This window comes from Gambusia affinis, linkage group LG20 (assembly GCF_019740435.1).
Source record: "Gambusia affinis linkage group LG20, SWU_Gaff_1.0, whole genome shotgun sequence".
NCBI lineage: Eukaryota > Metazoa > Chordata > Actinopteri > Cyprinodontiformes > Poeciliidae > Gambusia > Gambusia affinis.
In genome coordinates, this window is record NC_057887.1 from 12,242,594 (window position 1) to 12,263,136 (window position 20,543).

At 37.0% G+C, this 20,543-nt stretch overlaps 1 protein-coding gene across 7 annotated transcripts in view; it reads right to left on the reverse strand.

Annotated features, from left to right (window-relative positions):
* Window positions 1-20,543, reverse strand: part of sdk2b (sidekick cell adhesion molecule 2b) — a 315,370-nt gene that overhangs the window by 85,325 nt on the left and 209,502 nt on the right. For all 7 annotated transcript variants that reach the window (XM_044102414.1, XM_044102411.1, XM_044102409.1 and 4 more), the window contains exons 3-4: window positions 6,042-6,148; window positions 3,885-4,032 (exon numbers count right to left, since the gene is read on the reverse strand). In XM_044102414.1, the coding sequence (XP_043958349.1) occupies window positions 3,885-4,032; window positions 6,042-6,148 (255 nt within the window). The remainder of the gene's footprint in view (window positions 1-3,884; window positions 4,033-6,041; window positions 6,149-20,543) is intronic.

Sequence of the window (20,543 nt, forward strand, 5' to 3'; positions counted from 1 at the left end):
GCTAAGTTCTTACAAATAGTCTGATTTTGTCTTATTTTACATAATGACATCTTACAAATTATTGAAGTGTGAAAATATCAGACTTCAACATTCTCTAAGAGATACAGACTTATCCCGCAATTCTCTATGGAATGTAGAAAATGACTAGATAAACCCTGCACTTTCTTTGGCTTCTCATTAAAACAGTTGAAAACAAAGAACCCGGAAAATGGAAATTCTTTGTGGTTTGACATTAAAACAAATGGCCCATGACTATTTGCAACAAGAACAGAAGCTATCCAAAAACTAAAACATTCAGCCATACTTGTATGCTTTTAGACAAGGATCTAAAACTGATCCGCATTCGTTAAAATTGGGCAAACACATCAGAAATGAAATGGGCTGCATATGAATGTGAATGTGATGGTGACAAAAAGAAACTGCAGCATGTACAATATGAACATTTTAATAAACAATTATGTCCTTCAAGATATATAAAATAGCATTAATATACATCTAATTGGGTCCAGCACCCATTTTTTTTAAATAATCAGATGAACTAAAGAAACCAGCCTTGCCAAGATCTACTGCAGCCAGATATTGCTTAGGATCTCTGGGCACTTGTCTCACAGTGTGATTCAGGGTCAGGGTATGATTACTGATGAAGAGGAGCTGATAAGAAAGATTCACTCTAACTAAGGGCAAGGTCACCTCCCACTGCGGAGAAATGCAGATGTGATGAGACAGAGACTTTTTACTGCCCACACATGCAGGTACACACAGGAAACCCGGCTCCATATAGGAACGGTGGTAAAACACATCCATTTACAGTGCCTCGCAAAAGTACTCCATCCCTCTTAGCATGTGAAAACTTTCTATCAAAAACACTTCAGAGTGTTTAATTGGTACTTTATGTGACAGACCAAAATAAAGTGGAGCGCAAGCATAAGCATGCAAAAAGTGTGTTTTTTTATTTTTTACTTGTACAAATCTGTAAACCAAGTTGTGCATTTCAGCCCTGAGGTCAATATTTTATAAAACCACCTTTCACTGTTACTAGAGCTGCTAGTCATTTAGCATATGTCTCTTCCAACTTCACACAATTGGAGACTTTGTGACCATTGCTTTTCAAAGCTTGTTCCATATTCTTAATTTGACTTTGGCTTGAACTTTACATTTTACACTGGAAGACTGGAAAAAAAAAGTTAGGACAGCCACAGAGGCCATGATCAACTAACACATCAATTGACTTAGATTGAAACCACCCGGCCGAAGCACGGGTGGTATCTTCAAGGTTTTTTTCCGACTGAAAGGTAAACATCCACACTGGTCTAAAGTCCTTGTAGCATCCAGAGCATCCTCTTCCTGGAGGGTAATGCCTCCCTTGGCCTTGGGATGGCCAAGGGAGGCGTCCAGGGGCCCGAGCCACCTCATCTGACTCTTTTCAATGTGGAGAATTAGTGACTTTACGCCGATCACCTTCAAGAAAACCAAACGCCACAGCCTATCACTTAGAATGTATCCAACTTTCATGCAGAGGAAAGTCATTTCATTTGTTTGTATCCAAAATGTCAATATTTTGTTCATCAACCAAATTTTATGACTATAGATGATGGTAGAAATGTAGACAGATTGGTGAACTGAGAGCCTTGCCTTTCAGCTCACTGCTCTCTTCACCACAACAGGCCCATGCATCCTTTGACCTCCCACTCTATCCCCCCCTCACATGCAGTGTTGGGTAAGTTACTTTAAAAATGTAATCCGTTACAGTTACAAGTTACCTTGTTTAAAAGGTAATTGTAGTGTAACTTTTTCGATTACTTTTAAAAAGTAATGTAACTAATTACTTTTGATTACTTTTTGATTACTTTAAGGTTTTAATGAGTATTGAACCATGTTCAACATTTTATTGTTCTTAGTGCACCGCAGGTTAGTGCACCGCCACAGGCAGTGCAATAATATGATTCTGCATTATCTGTTTCTCTCAGGTTAGGGAACTGCACAGCAAGGCAGTTTATTAGCATTAGCCTTTTATCTTAAATAAGCTATTACCTATTTTTCTGACTTAATAGCCATGGTTAGTATACTGAATGGAGTAAGTAAATTATAGAGAACATTCTAATGATACCCCACATGCTGCTGAAAGTATTTAGGCTTACATTAACATTTTGGCTAATTTCAGCTTATAGACTAATTTTAACTGACTGAATGCTGTACTCCAGCTTACTTAACATACTTGTGACTTTCCACAAGCTAATGACTACTATTCAGCTAAGCTTAGCATTGATGCTAATTTTTAGCATCAGAACCCTGGGTCCAAACCAACGGGCACACTTTGGCAGGCCCCAGTTAAATTTCTTCAAGAATTTTCTAGTTTACTTTATGTTCATGAAAACCATAACACTAGCACATTGCATACAATGTCTCATGGGAAGGAATAGATTCCAACGTTTGTCATGCATCAACACCAAACAGTCAAATATTTGTAAAACAATACCTTCGTCTATCAGTGAGCTGCAATTACCTCTAAATGTTTCCTCAGGTTTGACATAGATTGCTTCGACGTGGACAAGTTCTTGATAGCTGGCAAACACTTATTGCACTGCACGGTTAAATTTGAGCCATTTTCACAGATGTAAATGTAAAGCAGTGCATAAATGTTACAGAAGAGGGTACTATTGTTTTCTGTAATTGCTGGTATTACCACAATTCCGAGATGTTTGTCCTGCCGGGGACAATCGTAGTGCAGGGATTTTGCGCGAAGCTGCTGTATTCCTTACAGTGTGTTTACTGCCTGTAAGGTAAGCAGCAGTCCGCCAGCCCGTGTAAATATACATTGCGTTGGTATGCCGATCTTTTTTTCTGTTTGTTCAGTGTGCCAGTTGGCTGCAGATTGCATCTTGTTTTGCACCGAACACACCCCACTTTCACGAAAAGAAACACAACGCAGAGCCCATAGGGTGTCTTCCACCAGCTGCAGGTCTGAAGAGGGAGAGCCTGGGTTACATAAATAAAATGCTCCTTTAATTTCTAGTGCTGGAAGGCTGTCATTTTTGATGCGCTGCTTGAGCTGAAATGGAACCGTCCGCTCGCTTGCTGTTCCTCCAGGAGGCTCCACCAGCACAGGGTGGAACATCAGAGTGGCATTGCGGATATGATAGAGACAAGGAGCCGTAGCGGGAAACGGCGATAAAGACCGAAAAGCAATAAAAAAATCATTACATATTTCGCAAAGGTTTTTGTTTATATTTTTAAAAAAATTTAACTAAATTTGTAATTCTTAATATTTTCGGAAGTAACTGTAACTGGATTACATATTTTCTCAATGTAACTGTAACGAATTACAGTTACTCTTTTTTTGTAATTAAATTACGTAACGTCGTTACATGTAATCCGTTACTACCCAACACTGCTCACATGTGAGCAAGATTTGAGGTACTTGAACTCCTTCTCACATGTCTTGTGGGAAAATGCAAACTTCTTTCTTCCAACAATGACTTTCCTCTTGCCATCCATCAATAAGGGCTAGAATATAGATTATGTAAGTAATAGTTGTCCCATAGACTGCTTCTCCCAACTGAGTAATGAATCTCTGCAGCCATTCCAAATTTACTGTATTCTTTTGCTACTCCTCTGAACAATGTTCTTCTCACCCAGCAGGTTTAAGTGGATGGCTGAGTTTTGGTAGGTTGGAAGGTGTGCTGTACTTAAGGAAACATTTGCAAAGAACTGTAGCTGATGATATTATCTCTAGATTTTAGACCAGATTGAAAAAGACCAGAAATACCAATGAAGATGTGCTTGATAAAAATGTTAGGGTTAAACGTGATTATAAATGAGCAGCAATCCAGCAACTTTAAGACTAAGACACTCCCTTGATAAGATGCAAAAAAGACCAAACTTACATGCGACTGCTAGGCGGAATCTTCCGTCCATCTCTGAACCAGGTAACTTGCGGCTGGGGGAAACTCCGAATCCGTGGTGCTGGAATAACGGCGCCCTCCCCCTGAGAGACAGACTGAGTGCGCTCACCCTCTTCAAAACTGCCCATAACTAGAAAAAGACGAATAAACCACAAAAACAAAGTCAAGCAGTGCCAGGGGGCATGACAGATAACACAGGAGTGTTGAAAAGCCACACATATGGAGTCACTGAAACAAATGTCGCTCTCTTTCCTTTGGTGACCTCAGGGCTGCTGCCATTTGCTTTGAGCTCTAAAATGTTACTTTGACAGACAGAGTAGAGCTGTTACTATGGTTTCCACATTAAATTATGAAAGGCTTTTCAGAGGCAACATGTAATGAGTCACAAAAGGACATTAAGGGGAAGCTAAATTGACTTTACGTTGGATCTTATTTTTCTCCCTCTTCCAAAGCTTTATTTCTCACATTTGTTTCATATTTTGACTTCTTACAAAAAAAAAATAAAAATACTGCAACAATATTCCTGGTGCTTCAAAGACTGGAGTTAAAGGAGATCTCTGAGTTCTTTCTTTCCCCTGATCTGATGCAGTCAGTAAGACAAAATGACACAGGAGAAGAATGAGATTTTTGCTTCTTTATTTTGAGAGGGAGTAATAATGAAAACTCATCTGAAATGAATTAATCATTACATCAAAATGTCAATTAAGAGTAAGAAACAGCTTGGATGTATTTATGTCTGAAATGTGGAGAGATCAAGGTGAGAGACTTCAAACTAGCAATGTTGGAGTGTTTGTGTATTGGTGAAAATGTTATTTTACCTTCTCCCGCTCTTTTTCAAAGAGAACAACAAAAAGAGGTAATCTGGCTTTGCACCGTAGCCATGGTGCTTAGCTTAAATGAAAATCTGGGGAGTCTGCAAATCCCTCCGACTTTGATCTGCGGTTTTTGTGATGGGAGGTCCTCCTCCCCTTCCTTCCCCAATCTGTAATACCTTTCAGTGTTTCCCTTTCTCTAGGGTGTGTCTTTGCATTCACAGTAGTGTCGGTTCAATGAAGCAGACACCAAAAGGAAATTTCTCTATCTTTTCTTCCACTCCCATTCTTTTCTATCTTATCCATTTTTTTCTGTAGGTATCCCAAAGTCTTGTTTTCTTTTTTTTTACTTTGCATCTCTGTCGGAACTCTTCATAGTTTGAGCAACAGATACAAGGACAAAAGAGAATTATGGAAATGAGAGAGATGCAGGAATGTAGAGGAACTGAATGACAGTGGGGTGCAAGCCAAGAAATAAATAGAAAGCGGTGGTGGCCAGAAAACAAAGTCAACAGAGGAAGGAAGTGGCAACACATAGAGCTGGTGATGGAGGATCCAAAATGCAGCAACGTGAAAAGAGAAGCAGAAGGAGGGAGGTGCTGACACTAATGTTCTATTTGTCCAGCACTGAAGATGTGGACCAACAGGACTGTTTGCCCTACCCCGTCTCCCTCCCTCTTCTTTCTCTGTCACACCTGGCTGACTGCATTGTCAGGTAAACACGGTGCGGGAAATACAATCAAAATATCCATGCAACCCGAAGAAGCCAGCAAACCCAACAAACTGAGGCAGGAGAATGCGTGTAGAATGGGGCTGCGGGGGCCAGTTGTGCATAAGAGGTTGTGGGTGGTCACAACGCAACAGTCCTCCAGACGCCTCTACTGTGCATCTCTAATAGCTTGTTAACGAGAGGAGGAATCTGAGCAGCCTGAAAGCGTCTGGGGGAAAATTTACAGGAATTCAGTGCAGGGGAGCGGCACTTTCCACTAAGAAACAACAGATGTTGTTGACAAAAGAGGGAGTCTGAAATAAGCTGCGGTCATATTGAAATGAAGCAAAGTTAAAAAGAACCATAGCAACAAAAATCAATCTAATGAGAATGCTGAGTGGAACAGCTGTCTGGGTTGATAACACTTTGAATGAGATGCAGGTAGATCTTTCACCCCACCAGCATCTGTCCCTCCCCAGTCAGTCCTTGATACAAAGGCAGCCAAAGAGAATGTGGGCATATTGTGTACTCTGCATGCAATTAAGCACATGCACCCTCCGTCTTGCTCCAGATCCACGCGCTCCTCCATTTGTTCCATTAGTCTGTGTGTGCACTTACAGGCCACTTGTACTTCTGTACGTCTCTGCAGAAGGGCTCCCACCCGATTCCTCACGATGCAGCGGTAGAAGCCAGCATGAGAGCGATCTAGGGAGGGGATTAAGTACCTGTAACAAAACAAAAAGACAAACAAACTCTGAAATTGAAAATTACTAATTCAACCAAATAGATGAACAACATCTAACAAGTTTGAACAATGTCTTGGACCTACCATAATATGGAGCAGTTGAGAAAATACAAATATTAATCACAGAAAATTAAAAACAATCTTTGAAAAAATGAAGGGGACAAGGCACAATTTGTTTACTAACTAGGTGTTTCCTGAAGACTGTTGTACTGTTGAAGACTGGTGGTTCTACATTTTATATAGAAACAGAGGGGTAGAGAAGTCTGAATATTAATTAATGCCACATTTTTCAGATCATCTGTAAAAAAATTTACTATGTATCATTTTCTTTTTCTTTTAACTTCACACGTAAGTGCTAATTAGGGTTCATTATACATCAGTTGCGGTTAATTGACAATGTAAAATTGTGCTAGAGTAAGAATATATTTGGATACTAATATACACACATTATATACACAAATCATCATATACACAACATGATGAGTTGTAGTCTGGGAGCAATATTGTGTGGTGTCGATGCAACATCTAACTGCTGAACTGTGAATTGATGTTGTTTTTTTATATGTTGCCACTTGTCGCTGTACTATATGCTCCATACAGCAAGGAGTCAATAAGCCAGTAGTCTTTGAGTCAAACAGTGTATAACCATAGCTCTAGATGTCTTTCATGACAAAATACTATATCCTATTTCATTCCAGGGTTGTATCCATCATGACAATATGAAACTGAACTGGTCTTAAGCAGGCTCGAAGATAATTCACAAGTTACAACTAAACCAAAATGTACAAAAACACGTTTAAAACCCCTAATATTTATTTTAAAAAAACATGCTGTTAGAATAAAACAAAAGCTGTGTCTGAATATACCCTTTCATTTGATTTAGAAGGAAACAAAGTAAATGCAGTGCACTGATTAACTGTTTATCAACAGACTTCAGATGATAGTTTTTTTCAGTTTGTGCATGTTGATCTTCATTAATAATAATACCAAGAAGAGAAATTGTTTTCCACCTTCCTGGGTATGACTATGAGGCCATTTCCAAATTGGCTCAAATTTACCATTTACCAGCACTCTTTAAAATTCAGCCAGCAATTTTAATGACAGGACTAAAAGAACAAGATAGAACAAACATGACTTATTTTGAAGAGAGATCAGAGGAAATACTCTGCTTTCCAAAAAGAATATAGCAGAACATGTGAGGTTTACAAAGCTGCTTTGAAACAATCTACAAGACTTTTTGGAACATTGCCCCTTAGGCTACAAAATTAAGGTAAAAATATTAGGCACTAGTGTAATCAATCAAGTTTATTTGTACATCACATTTCAGCAACAAGGCAGTTTGAAGTGCTTTCCATCATAAAAACACACAAAAAGTAATAAAAAACACAATATAGTCAGCAGTTGAGAAACCAATGAGAACCATTGAAGATTGATTATCAACCATTCATCAACACACATTAAATAATTATACATGTTTGGAGACAACCAAATACATTTAATGTGTTGATACAAACACCTCACATCAACTAAGGGGTGTCGGGAACTGAACTTGTTTTACAGTCTTGGAGGGAAATGCCACACCATGTGTGTAACAGCTGTAACATGGCCTAAACAATGATTCTAAATACTGCAGCAAACTTCTGATTATGTTATAAAAAGAACATAATCACAGCGCAATAAATTGTCAAATCCTAACCACAGTGTGATAAAATAGCTGTGCAGAAATGAATGTCCACCAACCTCAATGACCTGAAGAAATGTTGGGAAGATAAGTGGGCCAAAATTCCTCAGTAGTGATTTTAGAGACTGTTGAAGTCATACAATTACTGAGAGCTGTTAGGGGGTGAATTTCACCTATTATCCATTCTTTGCTTCATAAATAATGACAGTGTTAAATTAGTTCTGTGTTTATGTACCATCAAGAACAGATTCAAACTATTTTAGAATACGGAAGGGAAATCAGTTTTTTTTTATTTATAATTATTATTATTATTATTATTATTATTATTATTATTATTATTATTATTATTATTATTATTTCCAGATATTGTAATTTTCCTATTTCTTGTTTTTATCCATGTATGTCTAACAATGCCTTGTATAATGTGATGGAGACATCCATTTACATAAGGGAACATCTCAAAGAAATTATTAAAGTCTTTCTTTACTTCTTCTTCCTGTTTCTTTTTCTATGCATTTCTTTTCTTTGTTTCTTCTTTCATTCTTTGAGTCATAAAACCCCTGGAACTGAACTGGATGTTGTTGCACCATCAACAGGATAAATAATGTCAAAAACTCGTTATGTCAATGTTAGGACAACTTGCGAACAGACTGTCCTGAAGAGCTATTAGCTTTTACGATGAAAACATTAAAAAGACAAAGTGTTAATAGAGAAAAACCAAACAGTTATAACTATTTATGTGTTAAGTTGTCTTTTTATATGCAGATTGCTCATGTCCAAACAACACAATTTAAGGCTCTATCCTTAGTGCTGCTTGACCTCCTATGAAGCCCACTTTGGGCGATCATGTACACAGACGGAGCACAGCAGCTTCTATCATTTTAACAACCTCCCAATAACTACTAAAAGATGTTGCAATGGGAGATCCACAGGGTGGCCAACTATTTCAGCAGTTAAGAGTCTCTGGTGGAATCTTTGAGATGGCAGCAACTCAGTGAATTAGCTCTCACTGAGTTGTACATGCTTAATTTGAGAGCCACTCAAGCATGGAAAGTTTTGTCAAGGAATATCCTTATTGCACGAGGTGAAAGATTTTCCTCTAGGAGGTTCCGGACTGTCTTTGCTGTTACATTCAGATTTTTTTTAAATCTTGAATAGTTCTTTAACAAACAGCATCTGGAAGGTCAGAGAATAATCTTCAGTAGTGGGGGAATCACTTTCTGCCATAACAACATGTAATTGGATTCAGAAGTTCTCTATTTGGTAAGGTTAATAATAAAGATGTTTTGGTATTGATGATGTAAATGAGCCAGATGTGTGTGTGTGGGCGTGTGCTGGCATGTGTGTGTGAGTGTATGTACTAGAAGTATGGTTTAAATTAGGTCTTGGTTAAGGTTGGAAACAGACTAATAATGGTTTGGGTTAGGCATAAATGCAATTACTAAAATGAACTGAAGTCAATATAAAGTCCTAATATGGGTAGAAACACAGATGTGTGTATGTGTGTGGGTGGATTTAGGTGGGAAGGGGGTGAGGGGTGTTTTGATATTCCAAAGATGTTCCCTGAGGTGGCAACTCTTGATGTGCTTTGGCACGTTGATCCATTTTGCCAAGAAAAGTTTGAATACACCCCCTCTGAAAGGTTTTAGACATATAAATATTGCATTCACATTTAAGCAGTCCACGTATTGACTGTGAAGTAATGTTTGATTGTTGCACTACTGCAGTCTACAAACAGTCCCATATCTTATGACAGAAAAATACAAAGTAAAAACATAAAACAAATTGAACCAATATCCTGGTTGTTTGAGTAAAAAACAAGATCATTTTTTGACATTTTGTCTCCTAAGTGGCAATGCATTTTTGTAATCTTTAAAGGAATATTGAGTAGAAGTCTTGAGACTTCCTGAAGATGTTTCAAAGTTATGTTATTGCTGGTACCTTTATAAGAGATAACGTATTGATCATCACTGAGCTTTCTTTTAAGTTTGGAGCTTTTTTTAAACCCTAATCATTCATATATCAGATTTAGGCTTAATAAACCAGCAGAATAAATAAATAAAATTGTTTCCCTGAAAATGGTGAGGTACTGAAAAGGGACGACAATGTTTTCATTGTCCAAAAATAAACTTTATAAACCCTTCAAAACATCTGCAGACAAAAGATAGAGACCACTTTTTAAAAGTCTCACCTTCAGGGATGGATTAAAACCACTGCAAAATATTGTATGATGTATACAAAAACATTACAATAATCAGGGGTCAAACTTACGGAAGTACAGACTTGGTCATATGTGCAGAAGAGCAGAGCAGCAAGGGGAACTGCGGGGTCTGTTTCAAAGCTATTGAAACAGACTCTTCAGTGAATTTATTCCCAATGAGAAAATTTCAAGTTAAATTCTATATGTTGGCATACATTTTAATATGTTTGAGCATAAGAGGCAATATTTAATTCAAGATTGTGTTACAGTTTTTAGAGAGTAAGTAACCTTCTAACACGGAGGGCAAAGCACAAAGTGTAACAGCGCCTTTTCATTTAATAATAAATATCCAAAAGTGAATCAGAGAGAAACTGTAAATTGGTCAGTCTGAACACATTAGCTTGTCCTGGAAATGTTTTTCTCCAAGTTTAAAAACAGATCAGCTTCTCTGAGCTGAGGTTTCATTTATCCTCAGCGTAACACATGATTCTCTTGATCCGGAGGCTGTGTGAGCCAGATTGTATTTCTTCATCCTAAAGCAAATCTGTGTATCTGTGTAGATGCAAAAACTCTTTTTTGTAGTTTTCTTTTTTGCTCCTAATGAGCTTGTATTTCAGTTTGCAAAAAATGTTTCCTTAAAAACACTGTATGTTGTATGAAGTACAAATATCTGGAGTTATTGCTCGTTTATCAAATAAATAAATACAAATTAAAAGGTGTTACTTTATTTAGAGATGGACTTTAAGCTTATCATAGCTGATAAACATTTCTGTTGACTTTGGCATCTGATCTGCCAATGTTTTTTTTTTTTTGTATGTTTTCTAGGTACGTTGTCAGAAAAATGAGAAAAAAATGCCTCCAAGTTTTTGGGGGTTGAGGTTGTATTTTGGACTTCCGCAGCAAAAAAACTTACAAGATATCAAGATAGTTTATAACCCTCCACCCAAAAAAATCATCAAAGTACTTGCAGTGGACTGTCAATAGTGAAACTCCTATGTAATTGCCTTTTGTTTTATTTCCACTTTTGTTAGGCAGTTAAATGTTACACATAAATGTTTATTCAATATATTACCAATTAACTATTGGTAAAACAAAACCTAATGGTGAAACAAACAAGCTCTGTTGGTGAAAACTGAAAACCTGACAGTGTTTTTTTTCCTTTAGAAGTTATTTGTTTATCTGATTTTTTTTTATGTGGAATGCTGGGTAGACAGACATAGTTTTATTTACTCAATTCACGTACATCTTTTGGCATCAATCTGGACTCATCATTCATGTGTCAAAAAACTAAATCCTCCATTCAAAGCAGCCACCTGTTGGTTAGCTTTTCCACTCACATGTAAAGCACCTCACAACGTGCCAACAGCCCGGTTTCAGATCGTGGAAATGCAGATCCAAAGCTCCACTTGAAAACATAATTATGCTAATAAGGCTGACCTCAGTTATGTTAATTGTTTCTACCAAATGTAGAGGGTGATTAGTCAGGCTGGATGTGTGTATTCACAGAGTAAAAGTTTGGCAAGAGTAGAAATTATATATGAATTTTAAACAGTCTCTGATATTTTTCATGTCTCTGAATTGATTTGAGAGTCAATTTTTATACAACACAAGTATATCTTTACTAAATTAATATCATATGAAAGACGTTCAAAGGTCTGCTTCAAAGTACAAACGTTTTATTGTTTATCTCTTTGCCATGAACTCTATTTATCTGTGACATGCAATTGCTTTATGTTTTTGAGGCGCGTATAAATTTTTCTCTTTTTGATTTAGGTCTGCACTTTGACTTGGCGATTCTAACATAGGACTATTAAATTTGTTGCAACTCTCCCTGTATGTTGTTGTTGTGCTGGAAGGTGAAACCTCAGTTCTGTTTCTTTCATAACTGCCCTCCATCAATCTATCTTCCCATCAAGTCTGACCAGTTTCTCTGTATCTGCTGAGGAGAAAATTATCACAGTATGATGCTGCCACCACCATGGGGGATGCTGTGTTCAGGGCAATGCGCCAAAATCCTTCTTGCACATGTTTGCTGCGCTGCCCACCATGAGTTGGTGGAAATATTTCCTAAGTGTTAGGCACAAAGCAAGAAGTCTTCTTTTGTTTCATGTAGATAATTGCTCTTCTTTGTTGGGTCAAGAATCAGCGGTTTATTTACATGACAACAAGTTTGAAAAACCAACACTAAACAGAGGAAATGGACTCAAATTTATCTTCTTAACATCTACTCTTCAGCCCCGATCCGTCTCCCTGGGCTGTTTTTAAGCAATTCACACCAAGTTATATGCCTGTTACCTCCAACCATGTTTAGAACTGAAATAGCCTTTCGGATGAGAGGTGAAACAGCTTCAAGAAACCAGAGAAGGAGTCCAGTTGCTCTCCGCTGAATCACTTAGGATTTTCATGACCTGGAAGACTGAGAATGGACACTTCCTTCTCCATAACTTTTTATCTGACCTGCTTGCTGAGTTTCTTTATTTCTCTGACGTATGTTTACCAGCCCAATTGGTTAAGCTGTAGTTTTACTAAGTTATACCCAGATTCAATGGCATACAGGCACTTTCTATTTAATGTCTCAGTGACTTCTGATGGATTGGACAGGATGGGCTTATTGCTAAGTCACACCATACATTAAGGATTTTTATTTATAAAGAAAAAAAAAACTCACTTGTCCAGCACTTCATGTTGGAAACCACTCAAAATCCCAATTAAACACATTGAAGATTTTGAACTTTCTAGTTTTTCTACTGTAAGGAAAGACTAGAAAGTTCTATAGTTCTGAATACTAGTAAAACCCGAGGTTTGATCAGGGCAAATAAATTGACCAAAGAATTTAGTAAATCAATAAAGAACAGTTAAGTGTAACACATTTAATTGAATCCATAAAAAAAAATTAAAAAAACTACTTCATCTGTGCTTTGAAAGTGGAAGCTATCAAAGTAACACAGAACTGTGGTGACAAATGGCTGAGGGTGTTGAAAAGCTGTTAATATATTTAACAAAAAAATGAACAAAATCAAAACTCATTACCAGTAATGTCAGTCGGATCCAAGGGTCTAAATGAATCTGTTAGGGCTTAATCAGCTAATCAGAATTTTCTATTAATGATGCGTGACTCCTTTCATATGTTCCATCAGCTAAATGAATACAATTATGTATATGTGTTCAGCCAAGAAGGAAGAGAGGCAAGTTGAGTGGCTGATGGAGCACCATGTGAACGAAACTACAGGGCCACATAAAGGTCTTAGTTGGAAAGATTAAGAGGTAAACAGGTGACAGGTGGTGTTGTTGATCCAAGTTTAACCTTACTGTGGCCTACAGAGAATTTACCAACACGGCAGAACCTTCAGGGTGACTTTAGATAGCGTTCTCGCTCATTCTTTGCCTCCCTCTTTCACTCCATCCCTTATATAATGAATACAATTAACCTTTGCGGAGTTGTGCGCGTTGGCAGCAGGTCGGAGGAGCCGGCGGGGAGGCTCGCTGTGTCGGACAGGGATTGATTGATGTTCCTGTGGTCAGCGCACTCCGTCAGATCCCCTTTAATTAGCCCCACTCAGGAGAAATGATTAGACGGAGGAGTGGCAGGGAGACGGATAGAGGGACATGAGGAAAGAGGGAGGAATGAGCTCAGAGAGGGATGGAGAGGGAGGACGGAATAATGAAAATAAAGAAAGATAGAGATGGCTGATGATAGGTGGCAAGGCTATGATCTGTCATTAAAGTCTGCTGCCAGTTCCCAAGGTTAGTTCCGACATTTTTTTCTGAGATAGCTTAAATTTTACATTTTATAAACTTCAATTTTCAAGCATTAGAAGCCACACTGCAATTACAGCAAATGATCAGTAAGAAGAAAAGAAAAAAAAAACAAAAAAAACATCAGGCCATGAGGATGACATCTTAGTCCCCACTGGAAATGCAATTGCTGGCACTTGAGAATTTTCCTTTCATCCAGGTGTTTAAAAACCTCTCAGCTAAACAGAGCAATTAATTTAGAACCTGATCTAAAAACAAGTGCAATCATTGCAATCACAATTGCATCATGAAAAAAATAAATAAATAAGAAACATAGGACAGCCTGTGGTTCCTAACTTGTAATTGTTAATTTCTTTTTTTATATGTTTTTTTTATTTTTTATTCTGGAATTTGGTGCTTTCAGAAAGGCCACTGCCCTCATAAAACAGTTTGACGCTTCTTTACTTCCGTTTAATGAGCTCTCTTACGGCAACGTCACTTTCAACAGCTTGTGTCGTGTAAACAAAAGCAGGTGCAGTGGGAAATTAGTAGTTTTCACAGCCTAATTATTTATTTTATGGATGATGGAAAAAGTAAGGCTGCTGATTTTCTAACAGAATGATTATATGTCTTATGGTGTCTCACGGAACACAAAAAATGTCCATACCATAGATCAACTAGAAGTCTTTATTCTGTTCATTCTTCATAATGGCTTACATACACTAAACATGACAGGTAGAAGAGGTGTTCTGTCTGAGGATACTAGAAATCAATAGTGGTAATTTGTCTAAAGGCTTTGAGGAGAGCAGCTACTACATGTTCCTTCTGTTATCCTCCACTTACACAAAGATAACACAAAGAGACAACTGTCTGCTTCAGAAAACTTTCATCAACTATTTCCATAAAGCTTTCTCCAATAATCTGTACTGACAAAAGTGGGAAGAAACCCTTGAGAGCAGCTCATAATTAAAATCCAGGTTGAAAATGAAAGTCAATATATACTTCTTGTCCACTTTATTAGGCACATTCCGCTTTCTCTCTTATGTCACCTGTCACCGTCAAAATGCTTACATGTAAGTCAATGGGTCCATGAGGACACCAGTGTAATCATGAGGTTAATCTCACAGTGACTTGTCTAAGTCGATATGACTTTCATTATGTTGAACTTGACTTTAATTATGAAGTCATATAACTACTACACTCTGCCAGTGTCGGGTTCCCTTCGGAAGAAGTCCAGAAATTTTCATAGCATAGATCTAAAAGAGTGATAAAAACATCCCTATAGGGATTTTGATTCATATTGTCATGGCAACGTCACTTAATTACTACAGGTTTGTAGAATGCAAATTAAAGATGTGAATCTCAACGTCCACAACATCCCAAAGGTGCTATTAGACTGAGATTTGGTGACTGTGGTGGTTATTGTAGTGGAAATTTTTGATAATTTCAAGAAAACCAGTTTGAGGTTATTTTAACTTTATCACCTTAGTCATTATTTTTTTGGAAGGGTATTTTTTTGAACATTGTGGTCATATCGAAATAATACACTGCGACATTTAAACGATTCTCAGTCGGAATGGAAATGGGCCAAGAAAATAACTAATCGCTATGTCTGTTAACAAGCAATTTTAATATGTTACAAATTAATTTAAAACATTTATCAGCTTCTATTAAAGCTTTACATATTGTGCATCTTTGCTTCAGTTGAGACAGGGAAGATTGTCAGTGTTGATTGAGAGATGGAGGGAGTCTGAAGTCCAAGATAATCCAGCAACCTTTTTTTAGGAGTTTGCAAAAAAATGAAGACTGATTTTTCCACCAGAATCTTTATCCAAAACCTAAACATTTGTGGTAAGACTTGTTCATATCTGTCACACACATTTTCCATCTTTACTGTCTGTACTGTGGAACTAATTTGCGTCTGTTTGTCAAATAAAATCCCCCCAAAGTGAAATGAATTCTGAACATTTCTAGGAGTGTTTCTACATTCACTTCTTAAAAGGTTTTTTTGGCTTTTATTTGAGAGTGGTCAGACAGGAAGGTCGGTAATGAGAGAGGAGGAGGACATGCGACAAAGGTCATCAGGTCAGGACTTGAACCTGTGACAGCCGCTTTACCCCTGCTCCACCACAGCACCTCGTATTTGTATTTTCTTAAGGAACTAAACCACATACAACCACTTATGCACATGCTTTGTATTAATATATTCTGTTGATATTTCAAATGGTGTGTATTTGTTGTGCTGTGAATAATAATAATAATAATAATAATAATAATAATAATAATAATAATAATAATAATAATAATAATAATAATCAATAATAATGCATCATACTTGTTAGCTTCTTTCAAAACACCCAAAGACACTAAAAAAACAATACAATACAAACAAAAACAAATGTAAATGAAAAATAAAGTAACAAAAAAAAAACCCTCAAACACTTTTTATCACCTATGATCTAACTACAATAGGAGGTTTTTACACCCAAATGATATAATGTAAACATGCCAGAAATATATCTTTATATTCATAATCTATCTAGTATGCAGCAGTTGCAACCTTCGCAAAAGTAATTAGCATTTATCTGTGATTCAGGAAGAAACTAATGTTCGTAAGAACAGGTTGTTTTACATCTAATTAAATCTAATTCTTTTTAATTGCTCAGTGATAAGAACAGATTTTTTTTTTATTTGAAATGCGCTGGTATTTCAAAAGGCCATGAACTACAAAAAGTCTCCCAGAACATGAGATAAACAAGCCCACATAGCAGAACCGTCAGCACACTTGATGGTGGGCATGGTGTGTGCATATTAGTCCTTTAGTTACACCTTATATTTAGGCATAAACTGAAAAGTCACTTCAGTTATATGTAATTTCTAAGAGTTTTCAAAGTTGTAAATAATTGTGCCACTGTTAATGTGTGGTTATAGGGTGGTTCAGTTGGCAATCCTACAGCGTTGCAGCAAGGTTTTACCCATTGTCAGACTTATGCCTTTATCTATTTTATATCTGGTACATGCTTATAAACAATGATTGTTGCTAAACTGCTTGACTAGTTTTATTAATAATTGCCATAAGCAAATATTACACTTATTCATAGCCAAAACCTGACTCTTACCAGCACACCTGCCTAAAGCAAAGTGATGCACTGGTAATTCTAGATGCACATTATAAAACCAACAGCCTGTTCTTTCTTGGACTTTTGACTCATTCTTCTGAGGCGCAGAAAACAAAGAGTGATGAAGTGCAAGAGTAAGAGAGGAAAGAAAGTTCAAAAGAAAATCTATTGTTTCTCGAGGCTGTAAAGAAGAAAGTAGGGAGACAAAAAATGGGCTTTTTTTTTTGGCCAGGAATCCATTAGAGGCAGCCAGGGAGAAATGCTGTGTCCAAGCTGTGTCCTGATGTGATGACTTGATGTACTGCGACTGGATGCTACTCTTGCGCTTCTGTAAAAACTAGACTGATGGTAATAGAGCTACAGTGATGACAAGTTGAAAAAGCCTAAAAATTCCAAATCAGTTGGTCGGTTAATCCTTTTTTGTCCTAATATTTTTTTCTGTTCAAATATTTTGTTTTGCTCTTCAAACTGCAAAATGCAAATATTGGATCAAAGTAAATAAACAGCTTCTAAGTTACAAAACTGCATTTTTCTAGTTTTTTTTTTTTCCTATTTCATTTAATTAACAAAGAATGGAACAAAAAAGAAAAACATGCTTTTGGTTTAACATGAAGCAGAACATCTAAAAGAAAACAAAAGGAGCAAGCTAACGATACGTACTCCAACAAAACACAGAAAGGACCTTAATGTGGAGATATTTCAGTTACAGGAGCCAAAGCTACATGTTTCACCGATCCCAGGAAGATGCTAGAACAAAATAAAAAATTTTATTAGGCAAAGATTTTTGATTTCATTTGATTTATTTATTAGAGTGTCATGCACCATACTGTAGTGCCCAGGCTACAGTACAAGATACACCTTATATATCTAAAAACATCTAAGGATATCAAGGAGGCCACTGAACAAGATTCCCAAACATTATAAATCATTTGCAAATAAATAAATAAAAAAAAATCCACCTCAAAAAAAGATGAACTATTGACACTACAAAACTCTCTGTCTTTGTCACCAAGCTTGTTCATTGAATGTTGCTAACTTAAAAAATAGCTTTCATTAAATACCCAACTTAACATATGTGTTGCGGACATCCAAAACAGAGCAGTGATTTTTTTTAATTTTTTTTTTCAGTTAAACCATGATAAAAAATTATTTCTCATAATACAAAGAACAGTGAAACATAGAATGAAACTCATCCGTATCCACATTAGGTTCAATATACTCACACAAACATTTTTCTTCTGGCAGGGAAATAGGTTTTTAGCAACATTCTAGTCCAAGTGCAATCACATATTTAAGAGTTTATAACAAAATTTTGTTTAATGGCAGATAAAAAGGGGTTTATCCCCAGTGAAAACAGAATTCCTGAAAATCCACTGTGACTGTCACTTCATCAGATAAAGTAGAAAGGCATAAAAATACTATGCACACACATGCTGATAACTGCTTCTATTTTCCTCCTGCTCTTCCCTCATCTTTATCCAGTTAGTGAGCTGGCTCTGTCATTTCTCCCCTTAAGACATGGAATAATATTGTTTTGAACTTGTGTTAATTTGTTCACTGCTACCATGAAATTATACCTGTTTAGGATGCTTGATGGTAGTTCATATATAAGTGGATTAAACCGAGGCAAAGAGAATGAACAAAGACGGAGGATGAAAGGGAAATCAAAAGTGCGAGGAGAGGATTGAAGAAGGTCTTTTCAGCAAATACACAACTTTAAACTAATCTATATATTTGCCTGGAGCGCCTACCCGTTCCTTGATTTGGAAATTGTACAAATGTCTTCAATGAATGTTTCAGAAGATATCACCACATTTCATTTCCAGAGACAAGTTATTACCAGAGACACAAAAGTGACACTCGATTACTTTAGCTGTCAAAGTGTTAATCTAATTTTCTGCATTTTATTTTATTAATTTTTTTCCCTGATGGTTAAAAGCTCTTCTTTTGTTGCAGTTGTACCGTAGGAGGAGGGAAAATATTCTCTCCTCCAAAACTGACAACAACAAAGGAAAAAATAAAATGAGCCGGCAGATAAAAATCAAAAGTCCATCAGCATGAATTTAGTCTGCTATGGCTGTCAAACCTCTTCCTTTGTGTTTTTCCATCTCATGCAGTGAGCATCTGTTGATTAAAAGACTGCATGTTCAAAATTGTTTTCTTCGTTTTCTACAATGAAGTAGAAACAAAGAAAAATAAAAAAAAGCTTCCTTCTCATGCAAGGAAAACCCTCAGTTCTGCAATCCAGCCAAGAACCAATTGACAAACAAAATCATGTCTTGAGTTTTAATTAATAATTAACTCAATTAATTAAGGTTCCATTTTAATTGGCAGGATAAAGACAGGCAAAGTACCAGGGCCTAACCCCATAGGTCTTAGTCCCAGACAGAAAGTTGCAGTGATCTGTAGTTGTGCCCTTATCGATCTACCAAAGACTCATGCACAAGATATTTCTCAAGTGATCTCCCCCTCTGATGCTAATCTCTAATTGTGACAACGTTGAACAGTAATTTGGTGCATAATCTATAAAGTTGCTTAAAGTGGATGTTGTGGAGGAGGTGGCAGAGACAGCAGAATGTTGGACAAACATTGTGTGCAGGTACGCTTGAGTGACAGCAGTCAATGCTAATCCAGATCTCTCATGAGAGCAGCATTCCTTATGCTGGAACTACTTGCTTTCCTCCTCCGGAACACTTTCTGTCTCACTCACCTACCTACGTGTTGAATAATAATGCCCACGCAGGCCTTGCCATATCGATCGCTCGCCAGAGGACACAAGGTCAAGTCGCATGGTGTCAATATTTAAAGCAGCACTCAGCACCGGGGACCTTATCCATAACCTCATTAATATGGGGGTCTGTGCTGCTCAAATACTCTCTTGGCACAAACAAAAAGGCAGACTTGAGGAATGAGGAAGAGGATGAAGACGAAACTGCCCTTAGGCACAGCTGTACACAACGTCATATATCATGAAGTCAATTTATTTAATAAACCAGAACATCAATACAAACTGCCTTTTTCAATATTAGCATATTTTATTTGCCTTTTAAAACAGTGAGACACTACCATTATCTGTGACGACCCATACAGAGTATCACCTAATGGTTAAATGTACTAATGAAACATTGTTTCTGAATACAGAGAAAAATCTGAAAGGTTAGCCATGCATTTATATTCAAACCTCTTTCCTCTGACGCCCATAAATAACAACCAGTACAACTAAATGCTTTCAGTTACCCATATTGGATATTAAGAGTTGTATCTTAAAATGGAATGGTTTTGTGCCAAAGAAATGTGGACCAAGGTTAGCTTATAAAGCAATGACCTATGCTGAAACATTCCATAGAGCACCGTTCAATCCATCACCTGAAATCGGAAAGAGCGATCTTCACAGACAAGGTTATCAAAATAATCTGGAAGCCATATCATATGCAGAGCAGGGGGAAAAAAAAACAAAAAAAAAACATTGCATATGATTCCAAATACATTATTCCTATAGCGAGAAATGGTTGTGGCACCATAACAAAGAAAAGCTTGTCAGAGTTTGTGGAAAGATGGATGGAGGTAAACTTCGAGGGATTTAGCAAAAAATGACAAACTGGGGCGGAAGTTCACCTTGTGGTTTTACTCTATCAAAAAG